Genomic DNA, 14,762 nt, shown 5'->3' with positions numbered 1-14,762 from the left:
TAGGGTTTAGAGGTCTGTTCTCAGCCTGCAATTCTTGAGGGGGTCAAAATTTCTCAAAGCTCACGCGCTTTGTTAATGGATCCTCAGTCCAATTCTCAATGCAAGTTCAACGCATTTTCTTGATCTTTGTACATCAAATCCTTCAGACAAAAGCAAAATCGACAACAGCAATGTAGCGACTCTGTTTTTCTGAAATCCTGTGCGTGGTATCGGGAGCTCTGGAAGTACAGACGGGTGGCTTTGAGAGTTCTTTAGCCAGCCACGGCATTGAAATTCTGTGCATAAGATCCTCATTAATGAATGATCTGTTTCCCTTTATCTTTAGCCGAAGGACTAAATGGTAGACCCCCCTTTTTAATCTTGCTTTGAACGGAAACCCAAAGGGTTTTGATCCCATGATCTCCTTATACAAACCCAACAATACTTTTCTCGGCAGGTAAGTGCTCCATGATGGGCACCAGTGGTGCTCCCAAGAGGTCCATCCGACCACCGCGGCAAAGGTTTAAGGTTCCAGGATGGGCTTCCTTTGATGCCCAACAGCGAGGTGGGGTTCCTAAGGCTGACATGGACCCTTTCCCACCTTTTCCTCCAAACTCGTCCTCTTCTAATCATCTGCAGAGAAAGCCAAGTCAGGGTTCTGTTATGGACAAGAATTATCTGAAAGATAGAATGATGTCTTGGCTCTGGTGCGGCACTAAAATATTTCCTTTATGTCTCCAAATTCTAGAGGCAAACCCTGGAAAGGATTTTCTCAATTAATAGAAAAGGTTGATGTTAGGCCAGAGAAATTTATTGATCCTTATCCTAATACAACCCTGGCTAGCACTGTTATGCTGCAGGGCGTGACAGAGGAACATTTGGCTGCAGATAAACTAAATGCTAAGGCAGCTGCAGAAATTCTTCAAATTAGAAATGAAAAACATAAGGACATTTGGAAGTTAGATCTCCATGGGCTTCATGCAGCAGAAGCGGTGCAGGCCTTGGAATTGCGATTGGAATTGGGCGCACCCGTTGTTTACTAAGGGAAAAAGAGGTGGTCACCCTTGGTCGGTGATGGTCGTTGGGGTTCCATACCCACTATATAGGAGCAGCTGAGAGGCGAGGACAGGACAAGACATATCGTAGAAGGAAAAAAGTTCCAATCTTCTTCTCATCTTGTACTGTCCTCCTTACGAGTCGCTTTCATTCCACGCGAACTTTTTATACATGACAGACTCAGTCCGTATTAGACCATCAATTCAATTCGTGTTTCAGGTCCCTCTATTGATTTTGGGAGGTAAGATTCTCTGATCCCATTCTCATATTTCATATAAGTTTTATTAGTGGGACACTTGTTTTCAGGAGCTTTTCCATTTTATTTTCAGTGGGTCGTATCTGAATCTGGGATCCCATGGACCCATTTACAATCCTATTTTTTACTATGCATTATCCTCTGTGTTTCTGAACGCTATTTTGCCAATTGGGGTAGGTAGAGAAGACGGCTAATACATCTATAAGGAATGCGAGTGCAAGTTGTGGGGGCATCAAACTGTTTTGGGTGTCTGTGAGTGTGCAAATTTGGGTAAATGTGGAAGACTAAAGCGTTGTTGCAATATAGCTTTTTGGGCTTCCTGCATTGATAATCTAGCGACCCAGTTTTTATTTTTTCTGGAATCTATAGTTCAATTTGATTTCTTGGTCACCTGGATCATTGATATGGAAGAAGCCAATGGTAAGCAAGCATTCTGGTTCTTGCCATTTTATTTAGCTGAAAGTTAATTTATTCCGACATAATTTTTCGTTTCTGGTTTTCGAGCTTGTTTATGTGATGGGCATGTGTGCACACACCCATCAGTGCCTTATTAGACGAGATATACATACAAACCCCAAACACATATAATATGCAAATACCCATTCTTTAAACTGAAAACAGTGTGTTTCAATACAAGAAATGAGGAAATAGGAGGACCTTGTTATGACAATTTATCACATGTTTTCTGATGCAGTTGTAGAATCCAAGGATGGGACCATCTCTGCAGCATCGGCATATACAGGTCATCATGAAGGTTAGATTTTGCTAGGTTATGCTTGATAACAATATTTTATGCTACTTTTCAATGGATTTGTTCTATTTGGGATCATGAAGATCGATGCAGAAATCTGCATATAATATGCAGAGTGATGTTCTTTTACGGATTTTTGGACAAACTTTTGTTTTTCAAAGATGAATTCTGCGATTTGAAATCTAATCCACAATAGAAAAAGCCATGAGGCATGGATGGGGAAAATTGTTTAGCAGCTTTCAAGTGGACAATTTTTTTAGCAGCTCCTCAAATGAGTCTTGTATCTGCTTCATGAATTTCCTGTTTTTCGTTGTTGTTGCTCAGCTGTTCAAGACAGAGATATGAAATTCTTGACCAAGGCTGTTGAAGAAGCACACAATGCAGTTAATTGTGGCCATGGTGGGCCTTTTGGTGCGATCGTGGTTCGTAATGATGAGGTTATTGCGAGTTGTCACAACATGGTTCTCAAGAACATGGATCCCACTGCACATGCAGAGGTTTCGGAAAAATATTGGGGCAGCGTCTCCTCTTCTAGGACATCCCCGCAGTCTCAGTCTTCATGAAGAGGTTTCTCAATTTCTCATTATTGTACTGGAAGAGGCTAAAAGTTTCAGTGGTCTTGGACTCTTGGACATTCCTTCTATATTCAACCAAATACATTCTGGTCTATGGTTCTAGATTTCCTTCCCTTATGATTAAGGATAATATGAGTTCAATCTACAAATCAGAACACTTGAAATCACCCGAAAACTGGGCTTTAGGTAATGTACTGAAGCTTTTGCTCTCTTTTAAGTTATTTTCTCAATGCTTATGCTTTACTTAGCTCTAAGTTTAAAAGGAAATTATTGTTTGTTGTACAGTTGAGAAGGCCAAGTTCTTTTATATTGCTGGCTTTTTCCTTGCAGTCTCGCCTGAGTCGATTCAACTTGTGGCTGAACATGCAGCTCAGAAAGGGAAGGTAAAGTGTATTGTAATCACTTTAGTATCTGGAATCAGAGGGGTTATTGTGTTATTGGTTATTTGGCAAACTAACAATGTCCATGCCAAATGGTCTTGTATTTCATGTCGTGCAGATATTTATGATGAATCTTGCATCTCCTTATATCTGTGAATGTTTTACTGAGGCATGGAAGAAAGTTTTTCCGTAAGACCTACTTCTTTGCATTGTTTTAGTCTGATATCTAGATAGCAGATGATTACGCAGATAGAACTTAAAACATTTCTATTTTCATACCAAGTTGATTTGGCTTCTTTCTTCTATGATATCCGAATTCCCTCTGTTATAACTTATATTTATTATACTGTTTGAAATGTTTCATGATATTTGGCAATTTTACCTCAGGTATATGGATTATGTTTTTGGAGATGAGACTGAAGCAAGGACTTTTGCAAAGGCGCAAGGGTGGGAGGTAAATTATGTGATCTTAATTTCTGACCAATATACTTCTGAACTTGAATGGAGTAGATGTTTACTAAATCTTTTGCATTTTCTAGACTGACAATGTTGAAGAAATAGCCCTAAAGATGTCAGCACTGCCAAAGGCAACTGGAACTCACAAGAGGATAGTTGTTATTACACAAGGTGCAGATCAAGTAGTCGTTGCAAAAGCTGGAAAGGTAATTATTTTTGATCTTTTGTCTTTTGTGTTTATAGCTGACATTGAGATTAAGAGAAGATTTTTCTTGAATATTGTACTGGAAGAGGCTAAATGTTTCAGTGGTCTATGGTACTGGTCTCAGGAATATAAACAAAAGACAAAAGATCGAAAATATATACCTTTCCAGCTTTTGCAACCACTACTGGATCTGCACCTGGTAATTATTTCTCAATTTCTCATTATTGTACTTGAAGAGGCTAAAAGTTTCAGTGGTCTTGGACTCTTGGACATTCCTTCTATATTCAACCAAATAAATTCTGGTCTATGGTTCTAGATTTCCTTCCCTTATGATTAAGGATAATATGAGTTCAATCTACAAATCAGAACACTTAAAATCACCCGAAAACTGGGCTTTAGGTAATGTACTGAAGTTTTTGCTCTCTTTTAAGTTATTTTCTCAATGCTTAGGCTTTACTTAGCTCTAAGTTTAAAAGGAAATTATTGTTTGTTGTACAGTTGAGAAGGCCAAGTTCTTTTATATTGCTGGCTTTTTCCTTGCAGTCTCGCCTGAGTCGATTCAACTTGTGGCTGAACATGCAGCTCAGAAAGGGAAGGTAAAGTGTATTATAATCACTTTAGTATCTGGAAGCAGAGGGGTTATTGTGTTATTGGTTATTTGGCAAACTAACAATGTCCATGCCAAATGGTCTTGTATTTCATGTCGTGCAGATATTTATGATGAATCTTGCATCTCCTTATATCTGTGAATGTTTTACTGAGGCATGGAAGAAAGCTTTTCCGTAAGACCTACGTCCTTGCATTGTTTTAGTCTGATATCTAGATAGCAGATGATTACGCAGATAGAACTTAAAACATTTCTATTTTCATACCAAGTTGATTTGGCTTCTTTCTTCTATGATATCTGAATTCCCTCTGTTATAACTTATATTTATTATACTGTTTGAAATGTTTCATGATATCTGGCAATTTTACCTCAGGTACATGGATTATGTTTTTGGAGATGAGACTGAAGCAAGGACTTTTGCAAAGGCGCAAGGGTGGGAGGTAAATTATGTGATCTTAATTTCTGACCAATATACTTCTGAACATGAATGGAGTAGATGTTTACTAAATCTTTTGCATTTTCTAGACTGACCAGTCCCTTTTGTTTTGTTTCATGCATGTAATTTTGGTTGTATTTATTTCATTAGGAGAGATACAAGTTTTGATACAGAGGAAGTTATGCACATTACATAATGTACTTTTTCTTCTCCTTGTGAGGGATTTTTGTCTTGTTAGCAATGTACCATTCTTCGTCTGTTTTTTCTTTGTTGTTCTATCATATCCAAGAATGTACTCTTTCTTATAATTGGAAGTAATTTATATCTTACCAAGATTAAAATTGTACTCTATTATTCTCATGTACCAGTCGCGTCTGTTTATTGTTTTTTTATTAGGAGTGATAAAAATTGTCATTGCCCATTGGTAAATCATAGAACAGTCTTCTGCTCTTTCTTCTCTCTGTTGTTCCATTGTGCCAATGATGTGTACTTTTTTTATCATTGTAAGGAATTTATATCTTACTATTTGGCTTCATGTATATCTTATATCTCACTACTCTTTCTTATCATTGGAAGGAATTTATTTCTTACCATAATTTATACCAATCTCTTGTTTCGCTTCTTGTATCATATTTTGTTATAATTGATTTTTATTAGGAGAGGCACAAGTCGTGATAGGGAGGAAGCTATGCACATGTAATTTGCCAAGGGACTTTCTGGTGTTTAAAAATTAAATTGCCACATATCTCCGCTGGTCTGTAATGAGCGTATTAGCTGTTAATTTGTTAATGTTTGGTTTCATGGCACTTTTAATGAGAATTATCGAGTAGACAAATTTTGCATCAAGTGCTTTTCTCTTCTTTCAAGAAACAAATGGTTCACGTTATCTTAGTGTCCTCTTTTTTTTTTTTTATAAATGCTGAGATCATCATATTTGTTATCATTTCAGGTTACGTTGTTTCCAGTGATTTTGATTCCGAAGGAAAATATTGTTCATCCAAATGGAGCAGGTTTGGATATATTCTTTTGTCTAATGCTTAAATGTTTACAAAACATAGGTGTAGACAAGAAAATACTGAATTCTCTTCCCTTTCATTGTTGTTTTGGCAGGGGATGCATTTGTAGGAGGCTTTTTAGCTCAATTGGTGCTAGGTAAATCTGTTAAGGAATGTGGAAATTGTGCGGCAAATGTCCCTGCTAATAATGTGCCACAGTTTTTGGTAGAAATCAATAGGGAAACCAACAGGCCTGGGGCCCTTACCAATTTCCATTGAGTACACAACTGACCTCAGTTCTTCCTGGACGAGGACCCATGTTTAGTCAGCAGCTGCTAAAAGGTCCCTACTAATAATGTGCCACAGTTTTTGGTAGAAATCAATAGGGAAACCAACAGGCCTGGGGCCCTTACCAATTTCCATTGAGTACACAACTGATCTCAGTTCTTCCTGGACGAGGACCCATGTTTAGTCTGCTATCGGGATTTGAGATATCAAAAGGCTCTGTTAGCAGGTTTTGGTGGTAAGATTTTGTTGCTGTCTTAATACACAGAGCTGATCTGAGTTCTTCTTTCCAGCCTTATTCTAGATGTCTTGTTTGCTTCTCTTCTCCCTTCGGTAGTTGTGTGAAAGAAAGCAGTTGTCACAGACCAGAGCTTTCCCCCTTCACGATTCATTCATCAGACAGCACCAGTAGGCTATGATATCCTCATGGCTGTGCCTTTATGGTCCTCAGACCTTTCTATTCTTTTTCCTCATGGCTAAGATCTTGTCTTTAGATATATAGGTCAATTTTTATAGGAGATTTCTTTTGCACTCCCCTTTGGAGCAATTGTATGTATGTGGAAGGAAAAGCAATTATGATATCGCTATTGATTTGCCAAACCATTGTTATGTACTTTTTCAAGTCTGAAGATGTGTAACCTGTGGTTTAGCTTGGTACATTCTCTTGTATACCAGTTTACTTTGAATTAGTAAATATCATAAGCCCAGTAGCGATTTAAGTGTATGTCTGCATGGCAAACTGCATTGGGCTTGAAATTTTCTCAATTAATAGAAAAAGTTGTTGTTAGGCCAGAGAAATTTATTGATCCTTATCCTAATACAACCCTGGCTAGCACTGTTATGCTGCAGGGCGTGATAGATGATGCAAATCAGAAAAAGGTTGCAGTAGAGAAACTGAAGGCCTTGTGTGGTTGGGTTGATGAGAGCCTGATAGAGGATGTTTTAGTGGCTTTTAATTATGAGCTTGAACAAGCCTTTGCTTCCCTGGAGTCTATGGCTGTGATGACGTTGCCGGAGAATTCAGATCCCTCTGATGCATCTGAAGCTGTTGAGCATTCTCTACCTGATCAGAGTTCTGAAGGAAGTGGCCCTCTATTGCCTGAGTCCTTGGGTTTTGAAAATTTACATGTGACAGTTTCAAGAGGACACATGCCAACTACTCCTCCTCATCCAGAATGGGAGGAAGATGATGTAGATAAGAAACATCCAAAGGAAGCATTGTGGATGCTCAGGTATATTTTTCCAGCCTATTTCCATGAAGTCCATTGAATTTTTTTAAGGTGATCATTACTGATAATTGGGAAGGCATGAACATATATTATCATCGCTTGTTTTCAAGCAGGGCTGCAAATCGACATTCAAGGGAAGCTGAAAGAGCTTATTTGCGAGGTGATCACAGCACTGCTAGGAATATTTCTCTAAAATCAAAAGAGGAACATTTGGCTGCAGATAAACTAAATGCTAAGGCAGCTGCAGATATTCTTCAAATTAGAAATGAAAAACATAAGGACATTTGGAAGTTAGATCTCCATGGGCTTCATGCAGCAGAAGCGGTGCAGGCCTTGGAATTGCGATTGGAATTGGGCGCACCCGTTGTTTACTACTAAGGGAAAAAGAGGTGGTCACCCTTGGTCGGTGATGGTCGTTGGGGTTCCATACCCACTATATAGGAGCAGCTGAGAGGTGAGGACAGGACAAGACGTATCGTACAAGGAAAAAAGTTCCAATCTTCTTCTCATCTTCTACTATCCTCCTTGCGAGTCGCTTTAATTCCATGCGAACTTTTTATGCATGACAGACTCAATCCGTATTAGACCATCAATTCAATTCGTGTTTCAGGTCCCTCTGTTGATTTTGGGAGGTAAGATTCTCTGATCCCATTCTCATATTTCATATAAGTTTTATTAGTGGGACACTTGTTTTCGGGAGCTTTTCCATTTTATTTTCAGTGGGTCGTATCTGAAACTGGGATCCGATGGACCCATTACAATCCTATTTTTTACTATGCATTATCCTTAGTGTTTCTGAACGCAATTTTGCCAATTGGGGTAGGTAGAGAAGACGGCTAATATGTCTATAATGAATGCGAGTGCAAGTTGTGGGGGCATCAAACTGTTTTGGGTGTCTGTGAGTGTGCAAATTTGGGTAAATGTGGAAGACTAAAGCGTTGTTGCAGTATAGCTTTTTGGGCTTCCTGCATTGATAATCTAGCGACCCAGTTTTTATTTTGTCTGGAATCTATAGTTCAATTGGATTTCTTGGTCACCTGGATCATTGATATGGAAGAAGCCAATGGTAAGCAAGCATTCTGGTTCTTGCCTTCTTATTTCGCTGAAAGTTAATTTATTCCGACATAATTTTTCGTTTCTGGTTTTCGAGCTTGTTTATGTGATGGGCATGTGTGCACACACCCATCAGTGCCTTATTAGACGAGATATACGTACAAACCAAAACACATATAATATGCAAATACCCATTCTTTAAACTGAAAATAGTGTGTTTCAATACAAGAAATGAGGAAATAGGAGGACCTTGTTATGACAATTTATCACATGTTTTCTGATGCAGTTGTAGAATCCAAGGATGGGACCATTTCTGCAGCATCGGCATATACAGGTCATCATGAAGGTCAGATTTTGCTAGGTTATGCTTGATAACAATATTTTATGCTACTTTTCAATGGATTTGTTCTATTTGGGATCATGAAGATCAGTGCAGAAATCTGCATATAATTTGCAGAGTGATGTTCTTTTACGGATTTTTAGACAATTTTTTGTTTTTCAAAGATGAATTCTGTGATTTGAAATCTAATCCACAATAGAAAAAGGCACGAGGCATGGATGGGGAAAATTATTTAGCAGCTTTTCAAGTGGACAAATTTTTTAGCAGCTCTTCAAATGAGTCTCGTATCTGCTTCCTGAATTTCCTGTTTTTCGTTGTTGTTGCTCAGCTGTTCAAGACAGAGATATGAAATTCTTGACCAAGGCTGTTGAAGAAGCACACAATGCAGTTAATTGTGGCCATGGTGGGCCTTTTGGTGCGATCGTGGTTCGTAATGATGAGGTTATTGTTTTAGTCTGATATCTAGATAGCAGATGATTACGCAGATAGAACTTAAAACATTTCTATTTTCATACCAAGTTGATTTCGCTTCTTTCTTCTATGATATCCGAATTCCCTCTGTTATAACTTATATTTATTATACTATTTGAAATGTTTCATGATATTTGGCAATTTTACCTCAGGTATATGGATTATGTTTTTGGAGATGAGACTGAAGCAAGGACTTTTGCAAAGGCGCAAGGGTGGGAGGTAAATTATGTGATCTTAATTTCTGACCAATATACTTCTGAACTTGAATGGAGTAGATGTTTACTAAATCTTTTGCATTTTCTAGACTGACAATGTTGAAGAAATAGCCCTAAAGATGTCAGCACTGCCAAAGGCAACTGGAACTCACAAGATGATAGCTGTTATTACACAAGGTGCAGATCAAGTAGTCGTTGCAAAAGCTGGAAAGGTAATTATTTTTGATCTTTTGTCTTTTGTTTATAGCTGACATTGAGATTAAGAGAAGATTTTTCTTGAATATTGTACTGGAAGAGGCTAAAAGTTTCAGTGGTCTATGGTACTGGTCTCAGGAATATAAACAAAAGACAAAAGATCGAAAATATATACCTTTCCAGCTTTTGCAACCACTACTGGATCTGCACCTGGTAATTATTTCTCAATTTCTCATTATTGTACTGGAAGAGGCTAAAAGTTTCAGTGGTCTTGGACTCTTGGACATTCCTTCTATATTCAACCAAATACATTCTGGTCTATGGTTCTAGATTTCCTTCCCTTATGATTAAGGATAATATGAGTTCAATCTACAAATCAGAACACTTGAAATCACCCGAAAACTGGGCTTTAGGTAATGTACTGAAGCTTTTGCTCTCTTTTAAGTTATTTTCTCAATGCTTAGGCTTTACTTAGCTCTAAGTTTAAAAGGAAATTATTGTTTGTTGTACAGTTGAGAAGGCCAAGTTCTTTTATATTGCTGGCTTTTTCCTTGCAGTCTCGCCTGAGTCGATTCAACTTGTGGCTGAACATGCAGCTCAGAAAGGGAAGGTAAAGTGTATTGTAATCACTTTAGTATCTGGAATCAGAGGGGTTATTGTGTTATTGGTTATTTGGCAAACTAACAATGTCCATGCCAAATGGTCTTGTATTTCATGTCGTGCAGATATTTATGATGAATCTTGCATCTCCTTATATCTGTGAATGTTTTACTGAGGCATGGAAGAAAGTTTTTCAGTAAGACCTACTTCTTTGCATTGTTTTAGTCTGATATCTAGATAGCATATGATTACGCAAATAGAACTTAAAACATTTCTATTTTCATACCAAGTTGATTTGGCTTCTTTCTTCTATGATATCCGAATTCCCTCTGTTATAACTTATATTTATTATACTGTTTGAAATGTTTCATGATATTTGGCAATTTTACCTCAGGTATATGGATTATGTTTTTGGAGATGAGACTGAAGCAAGGACTTTTGCAAAGGCGCAAGGGTGGGAGGTAAATTATGTGATCTTAATTTCTGACCAATATACTTCTGAACTTGAATGGAGTAGATGTTTACTAAATCTTTTGCATTTTCTAGACTGACAATGTTGAAGAAATAGCCCTAAAGATGTCAGCACTGCCAAAGGCAACTGGAACTCACAAGAGGATAGCTGTTATTACACAAGGTGCAGATCAAGTAGTCGTTGCAAAAGCTGGAAAGGTAATTATTTTTGATCTTTTGTCTTTTGTGTTTATAGCTGACATTGAGATTAAGAGAAGATTTTTCTTGAATATTGTACTGGAAGAGGCTAAATGTTTCAGTGGTCTATGGTACTGGTCTCAGGAATATAAACAAAAGACAAAAGATCGAAAATATATACCTTTCCAGGTTTTGCAACCACTACTGGATCTGCACCTGGTAATTATTTCTCAATTTCTCATTGTTGTACTTGAAGAGGCTAAAAGTTTCAGTGGTCTTGGACTCTTGGACATTCCTTCTATATTCAACCAAATACATTCTGGTGTATGGTTCTAGATTTCCTTCCCTTATGATTAAGGATAATATGAGTTCAATCTACAAATCAGAACACTTGAAATCACCCGAAAACTGGGCTTTAGATAATGTACTGAAGTTTTTGCTCTCTTTTAAGTTATTTTCTCAATGCTTAGGCTTTACTTAGCTCTAAGTTTAAAAGGAAATTATTGTTTGTTGTACAGTTGAGAAGGCCAAGTTCTTTTATATTGCTGGCTTTTTCCTTGCAGTCTCGCCTGAGTCGATTCAACTTGTGGCTGAACATGCAGCTCAGAAAGGGAAGGTAAAGTGTATTGTAATCACTTTAGTATCTGGAAGCAGAGGGGTTATTGTGTTATTGGTTATTTGGCAAACTAACAATGTCCATGCCAAATGGTCTTGTATTTCATATCGTGCAGATATTTATGATGAATCTTGCATCTCCTTATATCTGTGAATGTTTTACTGAGGCATGGAAGAAAGCTTTTCCGTAAGACCTACGTCCTTGCATTGTTTTAGTCTGATATCTAGATAGCAGATGATTACGCAGATAGAACTTAAAACATTTCTATTTTCATACCAAGTTGATTTGGCTTCTTTCTACTATGATATCCGAATTCCCTCTGTTATAACTTATATTTATTATACTGTTTGAAATGTTTCATGATATCTGGCAATTTTACCTCAGGTACATGGATTATGTTTTTGGAGATGAGACTGAAGCAAGGACTTTTGCAAAGGCGCAAGGGTGGGAGGTAAATTATGTGATCTTAATTTCTGACCAATATACTTCTGAACATGAATGGAGTATATGTTTACTAAATCTTTTGCATTTTCTAGACTGACCAGTCCCTTTTGTTTTGTTTCATGCATGTAATTTTGGTTGTATTTATTTCATTAGGAGAGATACAAGTTTTGATACAGAGGAAGTTATGCACATTACATAATGTACTTTTTCTTCTCCTTGTGAGGGATTTTTGTCTTGTTAGCAATGTACCATTCTTCGTCTGTTTTTTCTTTGCTGTTCTATCATATCCAAGAATGTACTCTTTCTTATAATTGGAAGTAATTTATATCTTACCAAGATTAAAATTGTACTCTATTATTCTCATGTACCAGTCGTGTCTGTTTATTGTTTTTTTATTAGGAGTGATAAAAATTGTCATTGCCCATTGGTAAATCATAGAACAGTCTTCTGCTCTTTCTTCTCTCTGTCGTTCCATTGTGCCAATGATGTGTACTTTTTTTATCATTGTAAGGAATTTATATCTTACTATTTGGCTTCATGTATATCTTATATCTCACTACTCTTTCTTATCATTGGAAGGAATTTATTTCTTACCATAATTTATACCAATCTCTTGTTTCGCTTCTTGTATCATATTTTGTTATAATTGATTTTTATTAGGAGAGGCACAAGTCGTGATAGGGAGGAAGCTATGCACATGTAATTTGCCAAGGGACTTTCTGGTGTTTAAAAATTAAATTGCCACATATCTCCGCTGGTCTGTAATGAGCGCATTAGCTGTTAATTTGTTAATGTTCGGTTTCATGGCACTTTTAATGAGAATTATCGAGTAGACAAATTTTGCATCAAGTGCTTTTCTCTTCTTTCAAGAAACAAATGGTTCACGTTATCTTAGTGTCCTCTCTCTTTTTTTTTTTTTATAAATGCTGACATCATCATATTTGTTATCATTTCAGGTTACGTTGTTTCCAGTGATTTTGATTCCGAAGGAAAATATTGTTCATCCAAATGGAGTAGGTTTGGATATAATCTTTTGTCTAATGCTTAAATGTTTACAAAACATAGGTGTAGACAAGAAAATACTGAATTCTCTTCCCTTTCAATGTTGTTTTGGCAGGGGATGCATTTGTAGGAGGCTTTTTAGCTCAATTGGTTCTAGGTAAATCTGTTAAGGAATGTGTCGAATGTGGAAATTGTGCGGCAAATGTCCCTGCTAATAATGTGCCACAGTTTTTGGTAGAAATCAATAGGGAAACCAACAGGCCTGGGGCCCTTACCAATTTCCATTGAGTACACAACTGATCTCAGTTCTTCCTGGACGAGGACCCATGTTTAGTCAGCAGCTGCTAAAAGGTCCCTACTAATAATGTGCCACAGTTTTTGGTAGAAATCAATAGGGAAACCAACAGGCCTGGGGCCCTTACCAATTTCCATTAAGTACACAACTGATCTCAGTTATTCCTGGACGAGGACCCATGTTTAGTCTGCTATCGGGATTTGAGATATCAAAAGTCTCTATTAGCAGGTTTTGGTGGTAAGATTTTGTTGTTGTCTTAATACACAGAGCTGATCTGAGTTCTTCTTTGCAGCCTTATTCTAGATGTCCTGTTTGCTTCTCTTCTCCCTTCGGTAGTTGTGTGAAAGAAAGCAGTTGTCACGGACCATAGCTTTCCCCCTTCACGATTCATTCATCAGACAGCACCAGTAGGCTATGATATCCTCATGGTTGTGCCTTTATGGTCCTCAGACCTTTCTATTCTTTTTCCTCATGGCTAAGATCTTGTTTTTAGATATATAGGTCAATTTTTATAGGAGATTTCTTTTGCACTCCCCTTTGGAGCAATTGTATGTATGTGGAAGGAAAAGCAATTATGATATCGCTATTGATTTGCCAAACCATTGTTATGTACTTTTTCAAGTCTGAAGATGTGTAACTTGTGGTTTAGCTTGGTACATTCTCTTGTATACCACTTTACTTTGAATTAGTAAATATCATAAGCCCAGTAGCGATTTAAGTGTATGTCTGCATGGCAAACTGCATTGGGCTTGAACTTTTCTAAAAAATTAAGTTGTATTTAAAGGAATATGGTGTCCAAAAAAAAATAGAACTCCAAACATCAAATCTCTTTTGCTCCTTCTAGGCTTGAACCAACATCTCTTTAAGAGAAATTCAACAATTCTAATTTAATAATCCTATCGGCCTCTCTTTGTACCTTTTGGGACAATTGCTAATATAGTTATTCAAACAATTATGTAAGTTTTTAAACCATTATTTATGACATTAAATTTAACTATGAGTTGTTTCTTCTTTATACTATTTCCATGATGTTATTAGTTGTTTTTTCTTTTACACTATTTCCATAATGTTATATGGACTCTTTACGTGAAAGCATATTCTCAAAGTTTTCGCATTAATAAACAAATTCTCTTAAGCAAAGCCATGTGTTTTGAAGTTTTAATTAGTATTTATGTTTTTGAAGTGGAAATTTACATTGTTGGATTTTTTAGGTTAGGTTAATATTTTTATGATGTTGAATTTTTTTTATGTTGTGTTAATTTTATTAGATCGTTAAATATCATATTCATGTTTATTTTTTATAAGAATGTATTAAAATATATAACGGTTAAAAAAAATATTAAAAATATATAAAATCATGTATTAATGTGGTAAAAGTTGAGAAATTATGATATATTTGTAAATAGGAAGGTTTGTAAATTTGAAGGGATTTGGTTTATATAAATTTGAATATATATATATATATATATATATATATATATATATATATATATATAAAAGAGATTTAGTTTTCATACAATTGAAAAGATTTAGTTTAATAGGTAGATTTGAAGAGACTTATTTTGATGTAAAGGGAGTTGTTTGCATGGAATTAAGTTTAGCTTCTTCTTTTTTTCCTGAAGCTACAATTTTGAAGAAATATAGATTTTTTATATAGTTTTAGTTTTAAAAAG

General features: G+C 36.5%; 4 protein-coding genes and 2 pseudogenes across 6 annotated transcripts; all 6 read left to right on the top strand.

Moving 5' to 3' along the window:
- Positions 1–1,584: 1,584 nt before the first annotated feature.
- LOC149155501 (guanosine deaminase pseudogene) lies at positions 1,585–2,605 on the top strand (annotated as a pseudogene). The gene is made up of 3 exons (XR_016263365.1): positions 1,585–1,711; positions 1,986–2,045; positions 2,367–2,605. The product of XR_016263365.1 is annotated as a guanosine deaminase pseudogene (transcript).
- Positions 2,606–2,748: 143 nt separating this feature from the next.
- LOC149155500 (adenosine kinase 1-like) lies at positions 2,749–5,975 on the top strand. Its single transcript, XM_089444440.1, has 7 exons — positions 2,749–2,803; positions 2,903–3,000; positions 3,116–3,186; positions 3,385–3,451; positions 3,537–3,659; positions 5,651–5,711; positions 5,812–5,975. The coding sequence occupies exons 1-7, from the start codon at positions 2,749–2,751 to the stop codon at positions 5,973–5,975; spliced, it is 639 nt and encodes a 212-aa protein (XP_089300566.1).
- Positions 5,976–6,704: 729 nt separating this feature from the next.
- On the top strand, positions 6,705–7,588 carry LOC149155499 (uncharacterized). Its single transcript, XM_089444439.1, has 2 exons — positions 6,705–7,213; positions 7,324–7,588. The coding sequence occupies exons 1-2, from the start codon at positions 6,705–6,707 to the stop codon at positions 7,586–7,588; spliced, it is 774 nt and encodes a 257-aa protein (XP_089300565.1).
- A 558-nt stretch (positions 7,589–8,146) lies between these two features.
- Positions 8,147–9,062, top strand: LOC149155498 (guanosine deaminase pseudogene; annotated as a pseudogene). Its single transcript, XR_016263364.1, has 3 exons — positions 8,147–8,276; positions 8,550–8,609; positions 8,932–9,062. The product of XR_016263364.1 is annotated as a guanosine deaminase pseudogene (transcript).
- A 136-nt stretch (positions 9,063–9,198) lies between these two features.
- Positions 9,199–9,615, top strand: LOC149155497 (adenosine kinase 1-like). Its single transcript, XM_089440535.1, has 2 exons — positions 9,199–9,293; positions 9,379–9,615. The coding sequence occupies exons 1-2, from the start codon at positions 9,231–9,233 to the stop codon at positions 9,538–9,540; spliced, it is 225 nt and encodes a 74-aa protein (XP_089296661.1). The 5' UTR covers positions 9,199–9,230; the 3' UTR covers positions 9,541–9,615.
- A 227-nt stretch (positions 9,616–9,842) lies between these two features.
- Positions 9,843–13,082, top strand: LOC149155496 (adenosine kinase 1-like). Its single transcript, XM_089444438.1, has 7 exons — positions 9,843–9,897; positions 9,997–10,094; positions 10,210–10,280; positions 10,479–10,545; positions 10,631–10,753; positions 12,749–12,809; positions 12,910–13,082. Exons 1-7 carry the CDS (start codon positions 9,843–9,845, stop codon positions 13,080–13,082), a joined length of 648 nt encoding a protein of 215 aa, XP_089300564.1.
- The last annotated feature ends 1,680 nt before the right edge of the window (positions 13,083–14,762 follow it).

This window comes from Pinus tabuliformis, chromosome 9, assembly GCF_031772625.1.
Source record: "Pinus tabuliformis cultivar Carrire ecotype Pingquan chromosome 9, CPIR1, whole genome shotgun sequence".
NCBI classification, from domain to species: Eukaryota; Viridiplantae; Streptophyta; class Pinopsida; order Pinales; family Pinaceae; genus Pinus; species Pinus tabuliformis.
Note: the sequence above shows the minus strand (reverse complement) of the source record. Positions and strands in the feature narration are given on the sequence as shown.